At 45.1% G+C, this 18,359-nt stretch overlaps 1 protein-coding gene across 1 annotated transcript in view; it reads right to left on the bottom strand.

The window, feature by feature from the left end:
* The window catches only part of ttc28 (tetratricopeptide repeat domain 28), a gene marked incomplete at both ends in the record, with an annotated part of 129,919 nt that extends 117,144 nt beyond the window's left edge, over window positions 1-12,775 (bottom strand). The window contains 2 exons of the mRNA XM_080477729.1: window positions 783-1,154; window positions 12,746-12,775. Coding sequence (XP_080333855.1) covers window positions 783-1,154; window positions 12,746-12,775 — 402 coding nt within the window. The remainder of the gene's footprint in view (window positions 1-782; window positions 1,155-12,745) is intronic.
* Between the last annotated feature and the right edge of the window lie 5,584 nt (window positions 12,776-18,359).

The raw sequence follows: 18,359 nt of genomic DNA, 5'->3' as shown, positions 1-18,359 counted from the left end.
AGGCTGATCCGAGGAGACCACGTTCTTGTCTTGTTCACGATGCATGTAATGTAACAGAACTCACACCAAGCATGTTGGGCTGCATGATATTTACCCTCTGGGAGCTCGACAACAGCTTTAACAATCAGAAGCAGGAAGATGCTCTATAATCTGGATGTTAGAGAAGGATGGTGCTCTATAATCTGATGTTAGTCGAGGCAGATGCTCTATAATCTGATGTTAGATAAGGGAGGTGCTCTATAATGTGATGTTAGAGGAGGACGATGCTCTATAATCTGATGTTAGAGGGGAAGGTGCTCTATAATTTGATGTTAGTGGGGGAAGATGCTCTATAATCTGGTGTTAGTTGAGGAAGATGCTCTATAATCTGATGTTAGAGGTTTCAGAACATCAACAGAACATCTCTTTATGCTGACTCATCAAACCCCACAACACCATACGACCGCTCTATGGAATCAGAACACGCCGACCCGGAGTGCTGGTAAACATTAAAACTGCTGAAAAAAGAGAAGGACTGAGAGGAAGAAGGAGAAATGAAGATCTGCTTGTTTCCGAACAGCCAAATAAGGTCCGACAGACACAACTGGCCCAAAAAGACGATATTCCATCCAACAACTCGTGACCCACGTTACTTCAGATGTACATTAATGACTCATCAGAGGAAGAAGCCAGTGGACGGGTCCACTTGTCTTGATACACAGAGTCCCTCTTCCTCAGCAGCCTCTTCCTCACCCACCCATCTGAAGTGACGGCGGCGGGGCGGCGGGTTTGGAAACTCTCACCTTGGGCCACTTGGGGTTGATGAGTCGTGCCTTGATGGCGTCGTCCAGGGCGGCGCTGTACCGGCCCAGCCTCAGGTAGGCGGCGGAGCGGTTGCTGTACAGGATGCAGTTCTGGGGGTCGGCGGTCAGAGCCTCGCTGTAGAGCCGCACAGCCAGCGCAAACTCCCCCTGCTGGCAGGCCTGGTTACTGCGGCGCACACGCTCCAGGAACTCGGCTTTACTCAGCGGAGGAGGAGGAGGAGGAGGAGGAAGGCTGGAGCTGGACAGTCGATCCGGTTTCCTCAGCAAGGCATTGACTGGAGAGGAAGAGGATGAGGATGAAGATGGAGCGTTGGTGGTTTTGCTGGCGGAGCGAGAACCGAACAGAGAGAACTGAGGAGGAGAAGAAAAGAGAAGGAACAGATTTAATAGGTGCTAAAAAAAGATCCATCAACAACTTTAGTCATGACACTAAACATCAAAAAGGTGTAGTGGTTAGCACTCTAGTCTCACAGTGACAGGATCCCTGGTTCGAGTCCACGTTAAGCCCTGTTAGAGCTGATATGTTCCAAAATATAATGTAATAAAACCCAAAATGTAATAACTGGTCAATAATGTAACTGAGTCCAAAACTTCAAAACTTTATAATATTACGTTATGGAGCAGGAAAAATATTTCCCCCGTATACTGTAATAATTTTATTACATCATGAAGTGAGTGAAGGATTCATGGTTGGACTTGAACTTGAACTGCTTCAATATAAATAACTGATAGAATGAGTTCTAAAAGTTTGGACTATTTGTTTATGCGTATATCTTTACACAGTTTATGGTATTTATGTACGTCATTTATAGTTTTCTGTTCTCTATAATCTGTAATCTATTTCTCCAATAATCAGTACAAAATAATGTATAACATTAAACATACGGAGATCACATTTAGATTCTTGTTAGATTTTGTTACATCATCAACCAGTTATTACAGTTTGGGTTTTATTACATTATATGTTATAACAGTTCAGGTCGTTGTTCCACATCAGGCTCTAACAGGCCCTCCTGTGTCGTTTGCATGTTCTCCATGAATGTTTAGGACCCACAGTCCAAAGGCATGTGCTTGACACATTTCCCCCCAAACACCGGTTCGTCCTACGACCCTGAGCTGTGTTCTGAACTCCAGAGCGGTCAGTGCTCAGGAACTCAGACTGAATCTCAACCAACATATTTGTTTGAGATCATTTAGATCTGAGGAAACTTCAGACATGACCAGAGCAGACTAGACGAGACCCCGTTTCCACCACAACATTTCTCGTGACAAAAAAGTGTTGTTTCCAAGGCAGCAGCAGGCACACTGGCATCTTGTAGTTAGTCTGCCGGGCCACGGGAGGGCGCTGTTGCTTCTTTTTGTAATGAAACCACAGATGTGTGCAGAGAACAAAACGCTATAAACGTGAAGAAAATGGAGAGAAGCGACATTCTCATGGACTGATGAGGACTCCGATGCTATCAGGGAGAGTCTCAACTATTAAACTACCAGTACGGACGATAAAACTAGAATACGACCGCCAGTCAAACCACTACGGGTCGGCCATGTTGGTTTACTGGAGCATTGGCAGAAGAACTATTTACCACCGGGGTTGGAGGTGCAGTAACAGGCTCCGTCGCCTCCAGCAGTCTCTGCAGGAGAGCATCGCAACCGTGAAGAAACTTTCCACCTTGAGAGCCGAAATAAAAACTTTGCGATGCAGTGGATCAGAACACCGATCCACAGTCGTGGAAACTGACACTGAAAAGTGAAGAAAGTTTGGAGGATACAATTACTGTTGTGGAAATGGGACCTTAGGCAGAGCCAGACCAGACCACACAAGACCAGACCACACAAGACCAGACCAGATGAGACAAATCACACAAAACCAAGAGTATTCCAGACCAAACCAAGACCAGGCAAGTCAAGAACAGCTCAGACCAGATAAGACCAGACCAAACAAGGCCAGACAGAAAAGCAGGCCGCAAAAGACAAGGCTGCACAAAAAAACACCACATGGGGCAAGACCAGAGCAGGCAAGGCGAATCCATACCAGACCACAACAAGACCAAACCAGACAAGACCAAATAGCAAATACGACCCAAAAAGACAGGACTGTGCAAGAAAATACCAGACAAGGCAAGACCAATCGATACCAGACCAATCGATACCAGACTAATCAATTCCAGACCAATCAATTCCAGATCAATCGATACCAGATCAATCAATACCAGATCAATCAATACCAGAACAGACTAGAGAAGACAAGATTTTTTGTATGTTATATTTGCAACATCAGCATAGTCACACACACACACACACACACACACACACACACACACACACACACACACACACACACACACACACACACACACACACACACACACACACACATAACTTTCCTCTGAGCTTCGTTACCTGGTTCAGAGGTAAGAAGCTCCAGATCCTCGCCTCCATTCGGAGCCGATGATATGAGGCCTCCTGTGTTTATTCCAACAAACATCGCCCCGGTAACGTTTCAAACAAACTCTGCTTTCCATCACATCCTTCATGTCGCAGCTGCAGCTCCAGGAACGACACAGCACACGATTAAAACGGTGACACGCCGCGGAGAGTTCAGAGATACACACTGTGGTGGAAATGAAGCACAACTGTGTCAGAGCACTGCTCAGGGCCGAGGACGCCCGGGTCGGGTCGGGTCGGGTCGGCTCCGGAGCCGTCCAAGGTTTTTCAACACCTCAGGGGACATGGAAGTCATGCACATTACGCTGAGGACTAAATAAAATGCAGCAGTCAGTGTCTGATTCACTGCTTTAGGTTCTAATGATGTAAAATAGCAAAAAACTGGTTTCGCCATTCCAACACCTCGACCAGCAAGAACTGAAGATGAGTGTTTTCCAGTCGGGGATTAGTCAAAGAAAGTTAAGCTGTTCACTGTTTGTAAGGACTTTACATAATCAGTGATAACAATCGGATTAAGATCTTCCTTTTAACACCCTGATTACAGTTTACATCAGATCTCTGAGTGCTGGTACCGCCGCTACTGTTGTTGCCTCTCTGTTTCACTCCCCGACTCCTTCTGACGGCGCTGCGTTCCAGAGCAGGGCCGAGGAAACACTAGGAGACATGAATAGAACTAGAGCTACACACGGTAGAGCACAGATTATCGCCAATGGCACATTTGTTTGATGAACCGAGTTAGCATCGCCAGCATGTTAGCCGTTAGCTCATATGGACGCTAACTAGCCTGTCAGGTCGCTACGTCACTGTGAAACACCGAGCAGGGAGCGTCTCCATGGCAACAGACGCTGATCTCCTTTGATCTCCTCCATGAGGTACCTTTATCAACTTTGTATAGAAAGTTTTGCAGTTTATTGGGATTTACTCTGAAACGGTTCGTAGTTGACGTCCCAAAATCTAATGGAATGGTCCTTAAATGATGACAAATCATCCCTGAAGATTTCATTAAAATTCGGGTTAATAATTTTTGTGAAAAAGTGGTTACATACATACATACATACATACATACATGCCAATAAATAAATAAATACATGCAGACGAAAACAGAACCTTGTCACCCAACTTTCGTAGTTGAATATAATAATAACAAATAACGTAAATAAAAACCTCAACAAAAAGACGTATGAGTAAAATTTATTGCTGAAGAAGTTTTCAGTGACTTTTTATAGTCGCGCTTCATTATCTGATCCCTTTAATAGAGTATTTGCCCCAGTATAAGCTCCTTTTATAAAACATTTTTAGAGAAAACACAAAACTTTTGTCCCATTTTTTTGGTGTCCGTTTACACAAAAATGGTGGTCAGAGCCACTGAAAACACTTATTTTTGAAAACGCTCAGGCTCCATCTTTGTGCAGGTGGTTAAAACTCTGCTCCTGGTCACCATAGTAATTAGTAGTTCTGCACAAGCTCAGTACAGCCAATCAGAACAAAGTTTCCTCCGTGGTGTAGTAGTCCTCCTGGACTTGGTAATTTGATTTTGACAGTCACTGTAATAACAATCCAACTTAATACTTTAATTTTGACAGTCACCATAATAACAATCCAACTTGGCGGTCTGTCCACTAGAATGTGTGTGTGTGTGTGTGTGTGTGTGTGTGTGTGTGTGTGTGTGTGTGTGTGTGTGTGTGTGTGTGTGTGTGTGTGTGTGTGTGTGTGTAACGGTATTTGATCTGCAGTCTCGACATGGAGGGTCTCCTGCTGCTGCCCAAAGACTTCGACCACTGGGAGAAGCTGCAGTCACATGGACCAGAAGTAATCCGATTAAACGCTCATTAAAATCACAACACGTGAAAACTTTTCACCACATTTACATGGCAACAACGTCGCGCTTCACCAACACAGTGAACACTTCACCATCATCTGCATGGAGACGCTTTTTAAAGACATTTATCTCAAGTTATATGACCCAGTCTCCTTTAATCACTACGAGGCGGAGATATAGTTCATCCCACCCCGAAGTAACAACAACGATCCCAATATTTCGCATCTCGTCCCTCCTGCCAGTCACACCCTGCAGACACAGCAGAGGGAATAATCCCAGAGCTTAATCTGACCTGATTAATCTCACAGTACCCTCGACAGCGTGTGTTAATTTCCAGTGGAACTTCAACAAAAATGTGTTTCTTCATACATACAATATTCCCTTCAGTGTGTGTGTGTGTGTGTGTGTGTGTGTGTGTGTGTGTGTGTGTGTGTGTGTGTGTGTGTGTGTGTGGCAGGAGATAATGAAGGCCTTGGTGTGGGCTCTGGTGAGAGGACAGATTTAGAAACACCAGATCAGAGCAGCAGCAGCAGCAGCAGCAGCAGCAGCGTCGTCCTCTCACCATTAACCCTTCCAGATCAGACTGTTCAGACTCTGTCTTCACCAGATCGTCCATGTTGCTTTTAAACTTTACGCTACAAATATCCCAAGTGAAAATGCAAACTTTCGTAGTGTTTTCATAGTCCGTTGTCATGACAACGGTGCTCAAAGCCACTGAAAACACTTCTTTCTCCCGTCGTTCTTAAAACGTTCCCGTCCACACGGGAAATATCTGCATTCATGACACCATGAAAGCTCCTCAACCCGATGTAGTACCCCTGCCAGGCCTATAGGTGGTGCTGTAACGCTGCCACAGAAATACAGCAGAAACAGAGAGGAACACACGTTGGTCCATGTTGGTGGTGTTAATGACGTCACGGAGAGGGAGGCGGGGCTATAGGTCGAGAGGCGGGGCCATGACATCATCATTTTCAGCCGATGTGTGTCTTGTCCGTCCACACGTCAAAGCCGAGGCGGCGTTTTCTAACTCCTCCACTCTGGAACACGTTTTTAAAAAAAAAAAACGTTTCCAGCTTCCTAAAATGTCGTGTGGATGATCGGACAGTAACCATGGTGACAGGAAACAGCATCGTCTGGTGGGCGGGGCCTCTGTCTCCGTGTAGACCGCTGAAAACGTAACTAGCTGGAAACACTTGGGCTCCGTTTCCTTGTCGAAGGCAGAATCTCTGCTCCTGGTCACCATGTTGGGAGTAACTAGGAGTAACTAGTAGTTCTGCACAGAACAAAGTATCCTCCGTGGTGTCATGACTCCCAGTCCGTATACACCAGGTCCCGTATTCACAAAGCATCCTTAAGACTAAAAGTCTCTCTGAGTGACGTCACTCTTAAGAAAAATCTTAGAATTCCTCAAAATGTAAGATTTTTCTTAGAGTTTTTCCCTGAATAAGATAAAAGTCATTCACAAAACATCTTAAGCCCTCAGAGAGCTGCTAAGGTGGGAAACCACTAAAAGTAGTGAGGAGGATTTTAAAGAAGCCTAAAAGTTTCTTAACCAGACAAGATGGTGGAAAGACAAAGAGAAAGGAGAGACGCTCTCCATTTGTTTAACAACAATGATTTAATGATGGTCGACCTCATCAGGGAGGAGCTTCTTTCTCCTGCAGCGAAGTAATAACACACTGGGATACCTGTACACACTGTGTACACTGTGATACCTGTACACACTGGGATACCTGTACACACTGTGATACCTGTATACACTGTGATACCTGTGTACACTGTGTACACTGTGATACCTGTACACACTGGGATACCTGTACACACTGGGATACCTGTACACACTGTGTACACTGTGATACCTGTACACACTGGGATACCTGTACACACTGTGATACCTGTCTACACTGTGATACCTGTATACACTGTGATACCTGTACACACTGTGATACCTGTATACACCGTGATACCTGTACACACTGTGATACCTGTATACACTGTGATACCTGTACACACTGTGATACCTGTATACACCGTGATACCTGTACACACTGTGATACCTGTGTACACTGTGATACCTGTACACACTGTGATACCTGTATACACTGTGATACACTGTGATACCTGTATACACTGTGATACACTGTGATACACTGTGATACCTGTACACACTGTGATACCTGTGTACACTGTGATACCTGTACACACTGTGATACCTGTACACACTGTGATACCTGTATACACTGTGATACCTGTACACACTGTGATACCTGTGTACACTGTGATACCTGTACACACTGTGATACCTGTATACACTGTGATACACTGATACCTGTATACACTGTGATACACTGTGATACCTGTACACACTGTGATACCTGTGTACACTGTGATACCTGTGTACACTGTGATACCTGTACACACTGTGATATCTGTGTACACTGGGATACCTGTGTACACTGTGATATCTGTGTACACTGTGATACCTGTGATACCTGTACACACTGTGATACCTGTACACACTGTGATACTTGTGTACACTGTGATACCTGTACACACTGTGATACCTGTGTACACTGTGATACCTGTATACACTGTGATACCTGTATACACTGTGACACCTGTACACACTGTAATACCTGTGTACACTGTGATACCTGTGTACACTGTGATACCTGTACACACTGTGATACCTGTGATACCTGTATACACTGTGACACCTGTATACACTGTGATACCTGTCTACACTGTGATACCTGTGTACACTGTGATACCTGTGTACACTGTGTTACCTGTGTACACTGTGATACCTGTATACACTGTGATACCTGTCTACACTGCGATACCTGTATACACTGTGATACCTGTGTACACTGTGATACCTGTGTACACTGTGATACCTGTGTACACTGTGTTACCTGTGTACACTGTGATACCTGTATACACTGTGATACCTGTCTACACTGCGATACCTGTATACACTGTGATACCTGTATACACTGTGATACCTGTGTACACTGTGTTACCTGTGTACACTGTGATACCTGTATACACTGTGATACCTGTCTACACTGCGATACCTGTATACACTGTGATACCTGTGTACACTGTGATACCTGTGTACACTGTGATACCTGTGTACACTGTGTTACCTGTGTACACTGTGATACCTGTATACACTGTGATACCTGTCTACACTGCGATACCTGTATACACTGTGATACCTGTATACACTGTGATACCTGTGTACACTGTGATACCTGTGTACAGGTGTACTGCAGCAGCCCCACATTGGTGGTAAATCACAGGAACTTCACCATTAATATCATTCTAATACATTAAGACGTCAAAATGAGCAGCGAGGACAGAAAAGAGAACAATAATCAAATCAATATAATAACCAGCATGTGAACCAGGCGAGTTCAATCATTTTAAACTGTGTATAAATTAATTAAAGTTTTCTGAGTTTCATAAAGTACACATAAAATAATGTTCATGGTTTCACATGTTTAATATTTGAAGGGTTAATTTTACTCTCCATTCATTCCGAGGAGCACAGAGGCTTTGTTCTTTCTTCCTTTCTCTAACAACCAATCAGCTTTCAGCAGCCTGCCTCATGGAGCACCGGGTCGACCCCTCCTCCTCACTGAGGTCAACGTTGCTGTCGACTCCTGGATCAGAGCTGCTCGGAGAAACTTCCTCAGTCACTTTGAAGCTGAGATTCCTGGCTGGGAGTTGGTAGGCTGAGTTCGGAGCTCTGAGACTCTGAGACTCTGAGACTCTGAGACTCTGAGACTCTGAGACTCTGAGACTATGAGACTATGAGACTCTTCCTGAATACGAGCACTGAAATAAACTCCTGGAATAAACTCCTGGAAAAAACTCCTGGAATAAACTCCTGGAATAAACTCCAAAGTATTTTTCCTGCCGTCCGATGTTGGATTGGAGTAATCCTGACCTGAAAGTATTCCACCAGTGAAGCTGCGGAGGAGAAAGTCGATTTTCTGGTTTAGGGGAGAAACTCAACATGCTGCTCAAGGACACTTCGGCAGACAGACGGGTCCAGATGGGGGTCAAACCACCAACCTGGTCCACCAACTGACCCACAATGGGGTCACTTGTCATCAAGTAATCACATTTCTGACCTTTACGGTGTTTTTACTGCTGCTGAATGTCAAAACAGGTCAATGTCACCGTAATCTGACATCAAATAGACTGAAGCTGCGCGATCGGCCCTCCAGTCGACGCTCTGGATTACTTTTATTGCATCAACGTCTCACTGGGATTAAAATTGTTTCACCAGCAAACAAATCTCATACACAGCAAGGAATTCAGCTAACATCATATATATATATATATATATATATATATATATATATATATATATATATATATATATATATATATATATATATATATATATATATATGTTATATATACTCTATATAACATCTATACAGCATCTTCCTCCTCTAACATCCACAGTATAGAGCACCTTCCTCTTCTAACATCCAGATTATAGAGCATCTCCCTCCTCTAACATCACATTATAGAGCACCTTCCTCCTCTAACATCAGATGATAGAGCACCTTCCTCCTCTAACATCACATTATATAACATCTTCCTCCTCTAACATCAGATGATAGAGCACCTTCCTCTTCTAACATCCACATTATAGTGCATCTTCCTTCTCTAACATCCAGATTATACAGCCTCTTCCTCCTCTAACATCACATTATAGGGCATCTTGCTCCTCTAACGTCACATTATAGAGCATCTCCCTCCTCTAACATCAGATGATAGAGCACCTTCCTCCTCTAACATCACATTATATAACATCTTCCTCCTCTAACATCAGATGATAGAGCACCTTCCTCTTCTAACATCCACATTATAGTGCATCTTCCTTCTCTAACATCCAGATTATACAGCCTCTTCCTCCTCTAACATCACATTATAGGGCATCTTGCTCCTCTAACGTCACATTATAGAGCATCTTCCTCCTCTAACATCACATTATAGGGCATCTTGCTCCTCTAACATCCACATTATAGAGCATCTTCCTCCTCTAACATCACATTATAGGGCATCTTGCTCCTCTAACATCACATTATAGAGCATCTCCCTCCTCTAACATCACATTATAGAGCACCTTCCTCCTCTAACATCACATTATAGGGCATCTTGCTCCTCTAACATCCACATTATAGTGCATCTTCCTTCTCTAACATCCAGATTATACAGCCTCTTCCTCCTCTAACATCACATTATAGAGCATCTCCCTCCTCTAACATCACATTATAGAGCATCTTCCTCCTCTAACATCCACAGTATAGAGCATCTTCCTCCTCTAACATCCACATTATAGAGCATCTTCCTCCTCTAACATACACAGTATAGAGCATCTTCCTCCTCTAACATCCACATTATAGAGCATCTTCCTCCTCTAACATCCAGATTATACAGTATCTTCCTCCTCTAACATCCAGATTATAGAGCATCTTCCTCCACTAAATGATGTAACTTCAGAGTTTCTGGACCTCAAGAGATTTGCAGATTTTTGTGTGTGAAGCTTTGTCATGTCCCAGTTTGTGAATGTCTGAATTAGAAGGGAAAAACTGTGAAAACAAACTAAAAGGAGAAGAAAATGTAAGAACTAAAACAAGGTTCCTGTTGACTGTGGGTTCCTTGTTGCTATGCAGTACCTAGTAAAGTACCTCCTCCACCCTCTGCTGACCTACAAGGCCTGTGCAGGTGGTGACGAGAGACATTCGCACTAGAAGGTTCCACTGTCTGTTCACTGGGAAACGTGCAGGAAAATGAAAAGCCAACAGGAAGACAACATGAATACCCTGCCGGGTCCTTCCAGGATTACACACAAACACACACACTTCCTCCAGGATTACACACAAACACACACACTTCCTCCAGGATTACACACAAACACACACACTTCCTCCAGGATTACACACAAACACACACACTTCCTCCAGGATTACACACAAACACACACAGTCGAGAACATTCCTCCAGAAGAACGAGGACTGGGAGTCGCCGTGTGACCACATGAAGGTCACCGCTGTCACGGCCTCACGGATTCTAGATCTCTGGTTCAAGACCCGTGCAGGACGACGTCAGAGAGCACAAAGCCCCTCCTGCCTTGGCGTTGGTGAAATACAATAAGAAAATATAAATAAAAGATGGAGGATGTTTTCTTGAATGTAGATCAGAGCTGAGAAGCTGTTGTTGGATCACAGCCTGTCCAGGTTTTATTACATTCAGTAGATTATCACACAATATAATCTCCACTGAAACAAGTAAAGTTACATCCTCATTTAGGTACTGGTTACACAACATTTTCAAGTGAAAAGTGAAAACTTCAGGAGTGTTTTGGGTGGAAGTCCTCAGAGCCCCTGAAAACACAACCTTTTGAAAACTATCCGACTTGGTCGCCGTGGAAACGAGGAAAAACACTACTCCTGTTGAACCTCCCATACAGCTTCATATTAAAGCTCCTTTGCTTCCTCCAGTCCTCCTGGATTGTTGACATCCAGTCTCCTGTACATCCTCCTCTGCAGCCCCCGGAATTAACTCTTCTCCAGCATATTTTACAGTCTTCCATTTAACCTCTCACACAGCCTCAAGTATTAACTCTGTCCAGTCTCTCCTCATATTAACTCTGTCCAGTCTCTCCTCATATCAACTCTGTCCAGGCTCTCATATTTACTCTGTCCAGTCTCTCCTCATATTAACTCTGTCCAGTCTCTCATATTAACTCTGTCCAGTCTCTCATATTAACTCTTTCCAGGCTCTCATATTAACTCTGTCTACTCTCTCATATTAACTCTGTCCAGTCTCTCCTCATATTAACTCTGTCCAGTCTCTCCTCATATTAACTCTGTCCAGTCTCTTCTCATATTAACTGTGTCCAGTCTCCCCTCATATTAACTATGTCCAGGCTCTCATATTAACTCTGTCCAGTCTCTCATATTAACTCTGTCCAGTCTCTCATATTAACTCTTTCCAGGCTCTCATATTAACTCTGTCTACTCTCTCATATTAACTCTGTCCAGTCTATCCTCATATTAACTATGTCTAGTCTCTCCTCATATTAACTCTGTCTAGTCTCTTCTCATATTAACTCTGTCCAGGCTCTCATATTAACTCTGTCCAGTCTCTCATATTAACTATGTCCAGGCTCTCATATTAACTCTGTCCACGCTCTCATATTAACTCTGTCCAGGCTCTCCCCATATTAACTCTGTCCAGTCTCTCCCCATATTAACTCTGTCCAGTCTCTCCTCATATTAACTCTGTCCAGTCTCTCATATTAACTCTGTCCAGTCTCTCATATTAACTCTGTCCAGTCTCTCCTCATATTAACTCTGTCCAGTCTCTCCTCATATTAACTCTGTCCAGTCTCTTCTCATATTAACTCTGTCCAGTCTCTCATATTAACTCTGTCCAGTCTCTCCTCATTAACTTCCTTTGCAGCCTCTTTGCAGTCTGTCATGAATCATATGATCTGCAGCAGAACTTCCACCAGAAAGGACCAAATAAAGTTTTCAGGATGTTGATGTGTCTGCTGAGGTGAATTCAGCTCTTTACCGACGGATCAGCTCCTTCTCTTTCTCTCTATTTTCTCTTTACCGTCAATAAAACACGAGTTTCCGCTCCTTACCTTCTCCTTCCTCACTCGGTGCTTTTCCATCTTTCTTCAAAGTGTCGACAAACTTTCCTCCAGGAGGAGAAACGGAGAGGAGCAGGAGGAGGAGGAGGAGGAGGAGGAGGAGGAGGAGGAGGTGCTGTGGACTTCAGAGGAGCAGGTCAGCGGCTCTCCGGAGCTTCTCCTCCCGGGAACCGTGCGCCATGTTCCCGCAGCAGCTCTCCCGACTCCCCGGCGGAGCAGCGTCCGGACAGAGAGGCGGAGCTCCGGTCACGGCTCTCGGTTACTGGCCGTGACATCACGGAGGAGTTAAGTTACCGGACGCGTTACACGAGGACGTTCGCTCATTAATAATAGAATCGTTATCGGGTCCAGGGAAAATATGGCAAAACAAAGTTTGCTGTAACTTCTGGGAGTTTTCAGAGCAGCGCTTGTCAACATGCGGAGCGCGGCCCGCCGACGGACCGCCTGGGGCAGGAGGAGGGTCCAGAGGTCGGACTGATCCGGAACCGCTTACACAATGAAAAGCATTTGTTTTGGTGTTTTCCTTTCAGTTCCACATTTACATCATGATGCAGAAACACTGAAAACAATAGTAGATAACAGTTGGTGCTGTTGTTAGTTTTAGTACTGACAGCACACACACACACACACACACACACACACACACACACACACACACACACACACACACACACACACACACACACACACACACACACACACACACAGAGCAGAGAACACTGGGAGAAGTTATCGGCCAAGCGTTCATAGCAACGTCGCTTTTTGATCCTTCCATGTCGGCTCTTCCTCTCATTGTGAAGCAGAATTCACCAGCGTTGGATTGTTCACCACTAATAGTGAACGTGAGCTGGATTAGACCGTGGTGAGACAGGTTAGTTTTACCTACTGATGATGTGTTGTTGCTATAGTAATTCTTTAGACCAGATCTTAGGACCAGCCTCTGTCACTAGACAGCCTGTTGACACCTTCCTGCTTTTTCCACCTGCGTAACCTCGCTAAACTTAAAGGAAAGGTGTCCGAGGTGGAGCTGGAGATGAGTTTACATGTTTTTATCTCTTCACCTTTAGACTACTGTAACGCCCTTTTTACCTGTTTAAATCAGTTCTTCTTTAAACCGCCTTCAAACCGTCCAAAATGCAGCTGCTCGTCTTTTAACAGGAACAACCCGGAGAGCCCACACCACCCCTGTCCTCTCCTCCCTTCACATCCCTCCATCCTCTCCTCCCTTCACATCCCTCCATCCTCTCCTCCCTTCACTGGCTCCCGATCACGTTCCGTGTTCATTTTAAAGTACTAGTGCTAACTTTTAAAGCACTACATGGCCAAACTCCGTCTTATATCTCCACCCTCCTTCACCCATCTGCCCCAAATAGAGCGCTGAGGTCTGGCCAACAAATGCTTCTTACGGTTCCACACACCGAGCTCAGAACCCGTGGTGACTGTGGATTTGAAGCTCTGGAACCAAAGCTGTGGAACGCTCTTCCCCTTCAGCTGAGATGTGTTGACTCCTCTGGTGTTTTTATGAAGCAGTTAAAACATTTTTATTCAGGCAGGCTTTTTGACCTGGAGCTGCTCAATGTTGCTCAATTTTACTTTTCTGTATAACCATGTATGTTTTTCTCTTTTCTTGCTTCTACACTTTTAATGATCATTTAATTAAAATTTTATATATATATATATATATATATATATATATAAATTCTATTCACTTGAAACGCTGTCATGGAAACAATCTCTGAGTGCCACTACACCCAGTAGATCAAAAGTTATTGATGATATAATCATAAAATTTGTAATAAATTTTTTTTTAAATTCAATTACAGTTAATTTTCCAAAAATAACTGACGCAGTATAAACATACGGTAGTCCTTGATATGTGATATGATTTTGGTGACACCACAACCGAGAGATCAAAAGTTATTGAAATTATATTAAAATATCCAACAATCAAAATTCCACACAATTATATAAAAGTCCCATTTTGGAATCCAAGTGTTGTCGTATAGCCAGAAATGGAGCTTCATCCATTGTGAAGTCGTTTGCTTGACATCAGACTTTATTATTTTGAAGAAGCATTTTTTTGACAAGAGAAATTCTTCTCAATGGGGAAATTTGTTGACGGTCCCTTAGCGTCAGCGCCGCTGCAGCAGCACATTCGATATGATTCAAAAGAAAGGATTGACGTCTCTTTGAGAAAGAAAAACATGATTCTATGGAGGTATTATTGGTGAAAAAGGTTTGTGTACTTCCATCCATACATCCATTTTCTTCTGCTTATCCGCTAACGGGTGGTGGAGGTGTCAGTCTGAGCACCGTCACCCAGATCACAATGCACCGATTAAGAACCTTCCTGCAGGTGGAGAGCCCACGGGGTTGGTGTACTTGTAAAACTGAATTTGTAGTTGTGTACCGTGAGTTGTGTACCTGTAGAATTGTTTTTGTTTTGTGTACCTGTAGAATGTTTTATGTTCCTGTAGAATTGTTTTTGTTTTGTGTTCCTGTAGAATTGTTTTTGGAGTGCAGGCTTACGTGATGCACCTGAACGCATCACGAACAGCTGTCAGCTCCTGCAGTTAAAACCAGACCAACATGGCGCTCTGACAAAAACTCTCTTTTATTACTGATACAGTTCAGAGAAATGTGTTTCTCAAAGCACTGGAGGCCAGAAATAAAATGCAGTTGGAAAGTTAAAACGCCGCTTCACAGACGCGCGGCTGCTGCGAGGGGGCGTGGCCTGTGAGTTCGACAGCTTCTTATCGGAGTATGAAACGTCATTTTGTTCGGCAGGACCCCACACTGCCGAACTTTCGTCTTGTTCTTATGGACGATGAATTGGTCTTTAATACATTAACTTCGAAGCGAAGCTGGAAAAATTTCACGTCCCGTCACTTATTTCCTCCGTTTCGGCATCAAAAGAGAAAAGCTCCTCTCTTCTGATTGGCTGTGGGACAAAATCCTCTCTCCTGATTGGCTGTGAAATCCATCACTCTCAGATCAGCACCAACTTTTTCTCCATTGACCGAACACACAGGTCTTTTCCTCCAGAGATCTCAGCTGAGAGCCGCCATGTGTGATTAGTAGTAGAAGAAAACAATCTGACTTGTGAGGAAGAACTTCACCTCGATACAGGAGCACAAACATGTTTTCACCAGATGTACTGCAACAATTAGAGGACAAATATCAGCATGACGGCTTTTTTAATCTGTGACTTGTAAAACAGGATTTGTGCTCCTGTGATTAAGAAGTTGTGACTTGTAAGTGTGGAGAGGAAATAATTCTACAGGAACACAAAAGTATTCTACAGGTATACAACTCACGGTACACAACTACAAATTCACTTTTACAAGTACACAAACCTTTTTAACCAATAATACCTCCACAGGATTCAGTCGGTTGCAGCTTGTTGTCTGTGTTCCAGAGGTTCAGAAAAGGTGTCGGTTTGTAGTAAACAGCATGTCCAGTCGGAGCTGTTGATCCTGGAAGCTGGAATGTGTGAATGTCGTCTATCTTGACTGAACCCCGAGGACCACCGGGACCGTGGCTCCGGGGGGACAGTGTGTGATGGTCTTTAGAAGAGGATGTTTCTAGTGATGGAATCTCCTTTTATTAATGTTGTTGGAGAGAAGAGAGGACGAGGAGACGGCCGGGCAGCTGGTTCTGTGGTGAGGCTGTGACGGAGCGGGGCGGACTGCCAGAGTGTCTCATCACGGCTTCCTGCAGGAGTGTCTCATCACGGCTTCCTGCAGGAGTGTCTCATCATGGTTTCCTGCAGGAGTGTCTCATCACCGCTTCCTGCAGGAGTGTCTCATCACGTCTTCCTGCAGGACTGTCTCATCATGGCCTCCTGCCGGACTGTCTCATCATGGCTTCCTGCAGGACTGTCTCATCATGGCTTCCTGCAGGAGTGTCTCATTACGTCTTCTTTGCCTCAACACGTCTTCCTGCAGGAGTGTCTCATCACGTCTTCCTGCAGGAGTCTGTGGCGAGAAGCGGAGGTCTTCTGATGGGAAGCGGATCGCTGGTCTGGCTGTCCAGAGGAGAGGGAGGTCACTCCATCGCTGTTACCCTCCGGCGATGAAGAAGATGCGGCTGTTGGGGGCGCAGGAGGGGGGAGGTCCAGGTGAGGAGCTACAGGAGGGGGGAGGTCCAGGTGAGGAGCTACAGGAGGAGGGAGGTCCAGGTGGGGAGCTACAGGAGGGGGGAGGTCCAGGTGGGGAGCTACAGGAGGAGGGAGGTCCAGGTGGGGAGCTACAGGAGGAGGGAGGTCCAGGTGGGGAGCCACAGGAGGGGGGAGGTCCAGGTGGGGAGCCACAGGAGGGGGGAGGTCCAGGTGGGGAGCTACAGGAGGAGGGAGGTCCAGGTGGGGAGCCACAGGAGGGGGGAGGTCCAGGTGGGGAGCTACAGGAGGGGGGAGGTCCAGGTGGGGAGCTACAGGAGGAGGGAGGTCCAGGTGAGGAGCTACAGGAGGGGGGAGGTCCAGGTGAGGAGCTACCGGGGCTGCAGCAGCAGGAGCAGGACCATCAGCTGGGTGGACGGGGACGCCATCAGCCAGTGGAGCACCATAGTTGTTCAGACTGAGTCCAGGAGGTGAGGTCGCTGCACCCCAGCGTCCCTTACGACCACGGATTACCACCTCCTTCTCCACCCTCTGGAGGTGCTTTGGCTCATTGTCCTGTTGGAGGACGAAACTGGCTCCAATCAAGCGCTGTCCTCAGGGGACGGCATGGCGCTGCAAAATGGAGTGAAAGCCTTCCTTATTCAAAATCCCTTTTCCCCTGAACAAACCTCCCACCTTACCAGCACCACAGCAACCCCACACCATCACCTTACCCCACCTTGCTTGACAGGTGGAGTCAGACACTCTTCCAGCATCTTTTCAGTTGTTCTGCGTCTCACTAATGTTCTTCTGTGTGATCCAAACACCTCAAACTCCTATTCGTCCGTCCATAACACTCTTTCCAATCCTCCTCTGTCCAATGTCTCTGTTCTTTGTCCATATCAATCTTTTCTTTTATTATCCAGTCTCAGATTTGGCTCTTTCTTTGCCGCTCTGCCCTGAAGGCCGGCATCCCGGAGTCGCCTCTTCACTGTAGAGGTTGACTCTGGCGTTTAGCTGGTACTATTTAATGAAGCTGCCAGTTGAGGACCTGTGAGGCGTCTATTTCTCTAACTAGAGACTCTAATGTACTTCTCTTCCTGCTCCCACTTCTCTTCCTGCTCTGGTTAGAGCCTGTTTGTGCTGTTCTCTGGAGGGAGTAGGACACACCGCTGGAGGAAATCTTCACCTTCTTGGCAATTTCTCGCATGGAATCGCCTTCATTTCTAAGCACAAGGATAGACTCTGGAGTTTCACATGAAAGTTCTTTTTCTGGCCATTTGGAGCCTGAATCCACCCACACATGTGATGCTCCAGATCCTCCAGCTGCTCAAAGGAAGCTCAGTTTTATAGCTCCATCTATAGTCCATCAGCCTTCTGACACAACGAGCAACACATTGGACCATTAGAACACTGGAGGGAGAGTTGCTGGAAATGGGCCTCTATACACCTCTGTAGGTATTGAACCAACAACCAGACATTTGCAGCTAGAATAGTCATTTACCACAT

Source organism: Lipophrys pholis (assembly GCF_963383615.2).
Source record: "Lipophrys pholis genome assembly, chromosome: 12".
In the NCBI taxonomy this organism is placed as follows: Eukaryota; Metazoa; Chordata; class Actinopteri; order Blenniiformes; family Blenniidae; genus Lipophrys; species Lipophrys pholis.
This window is presented reverse-complemented; position numbering and strand designations above follow the sequence as displayed.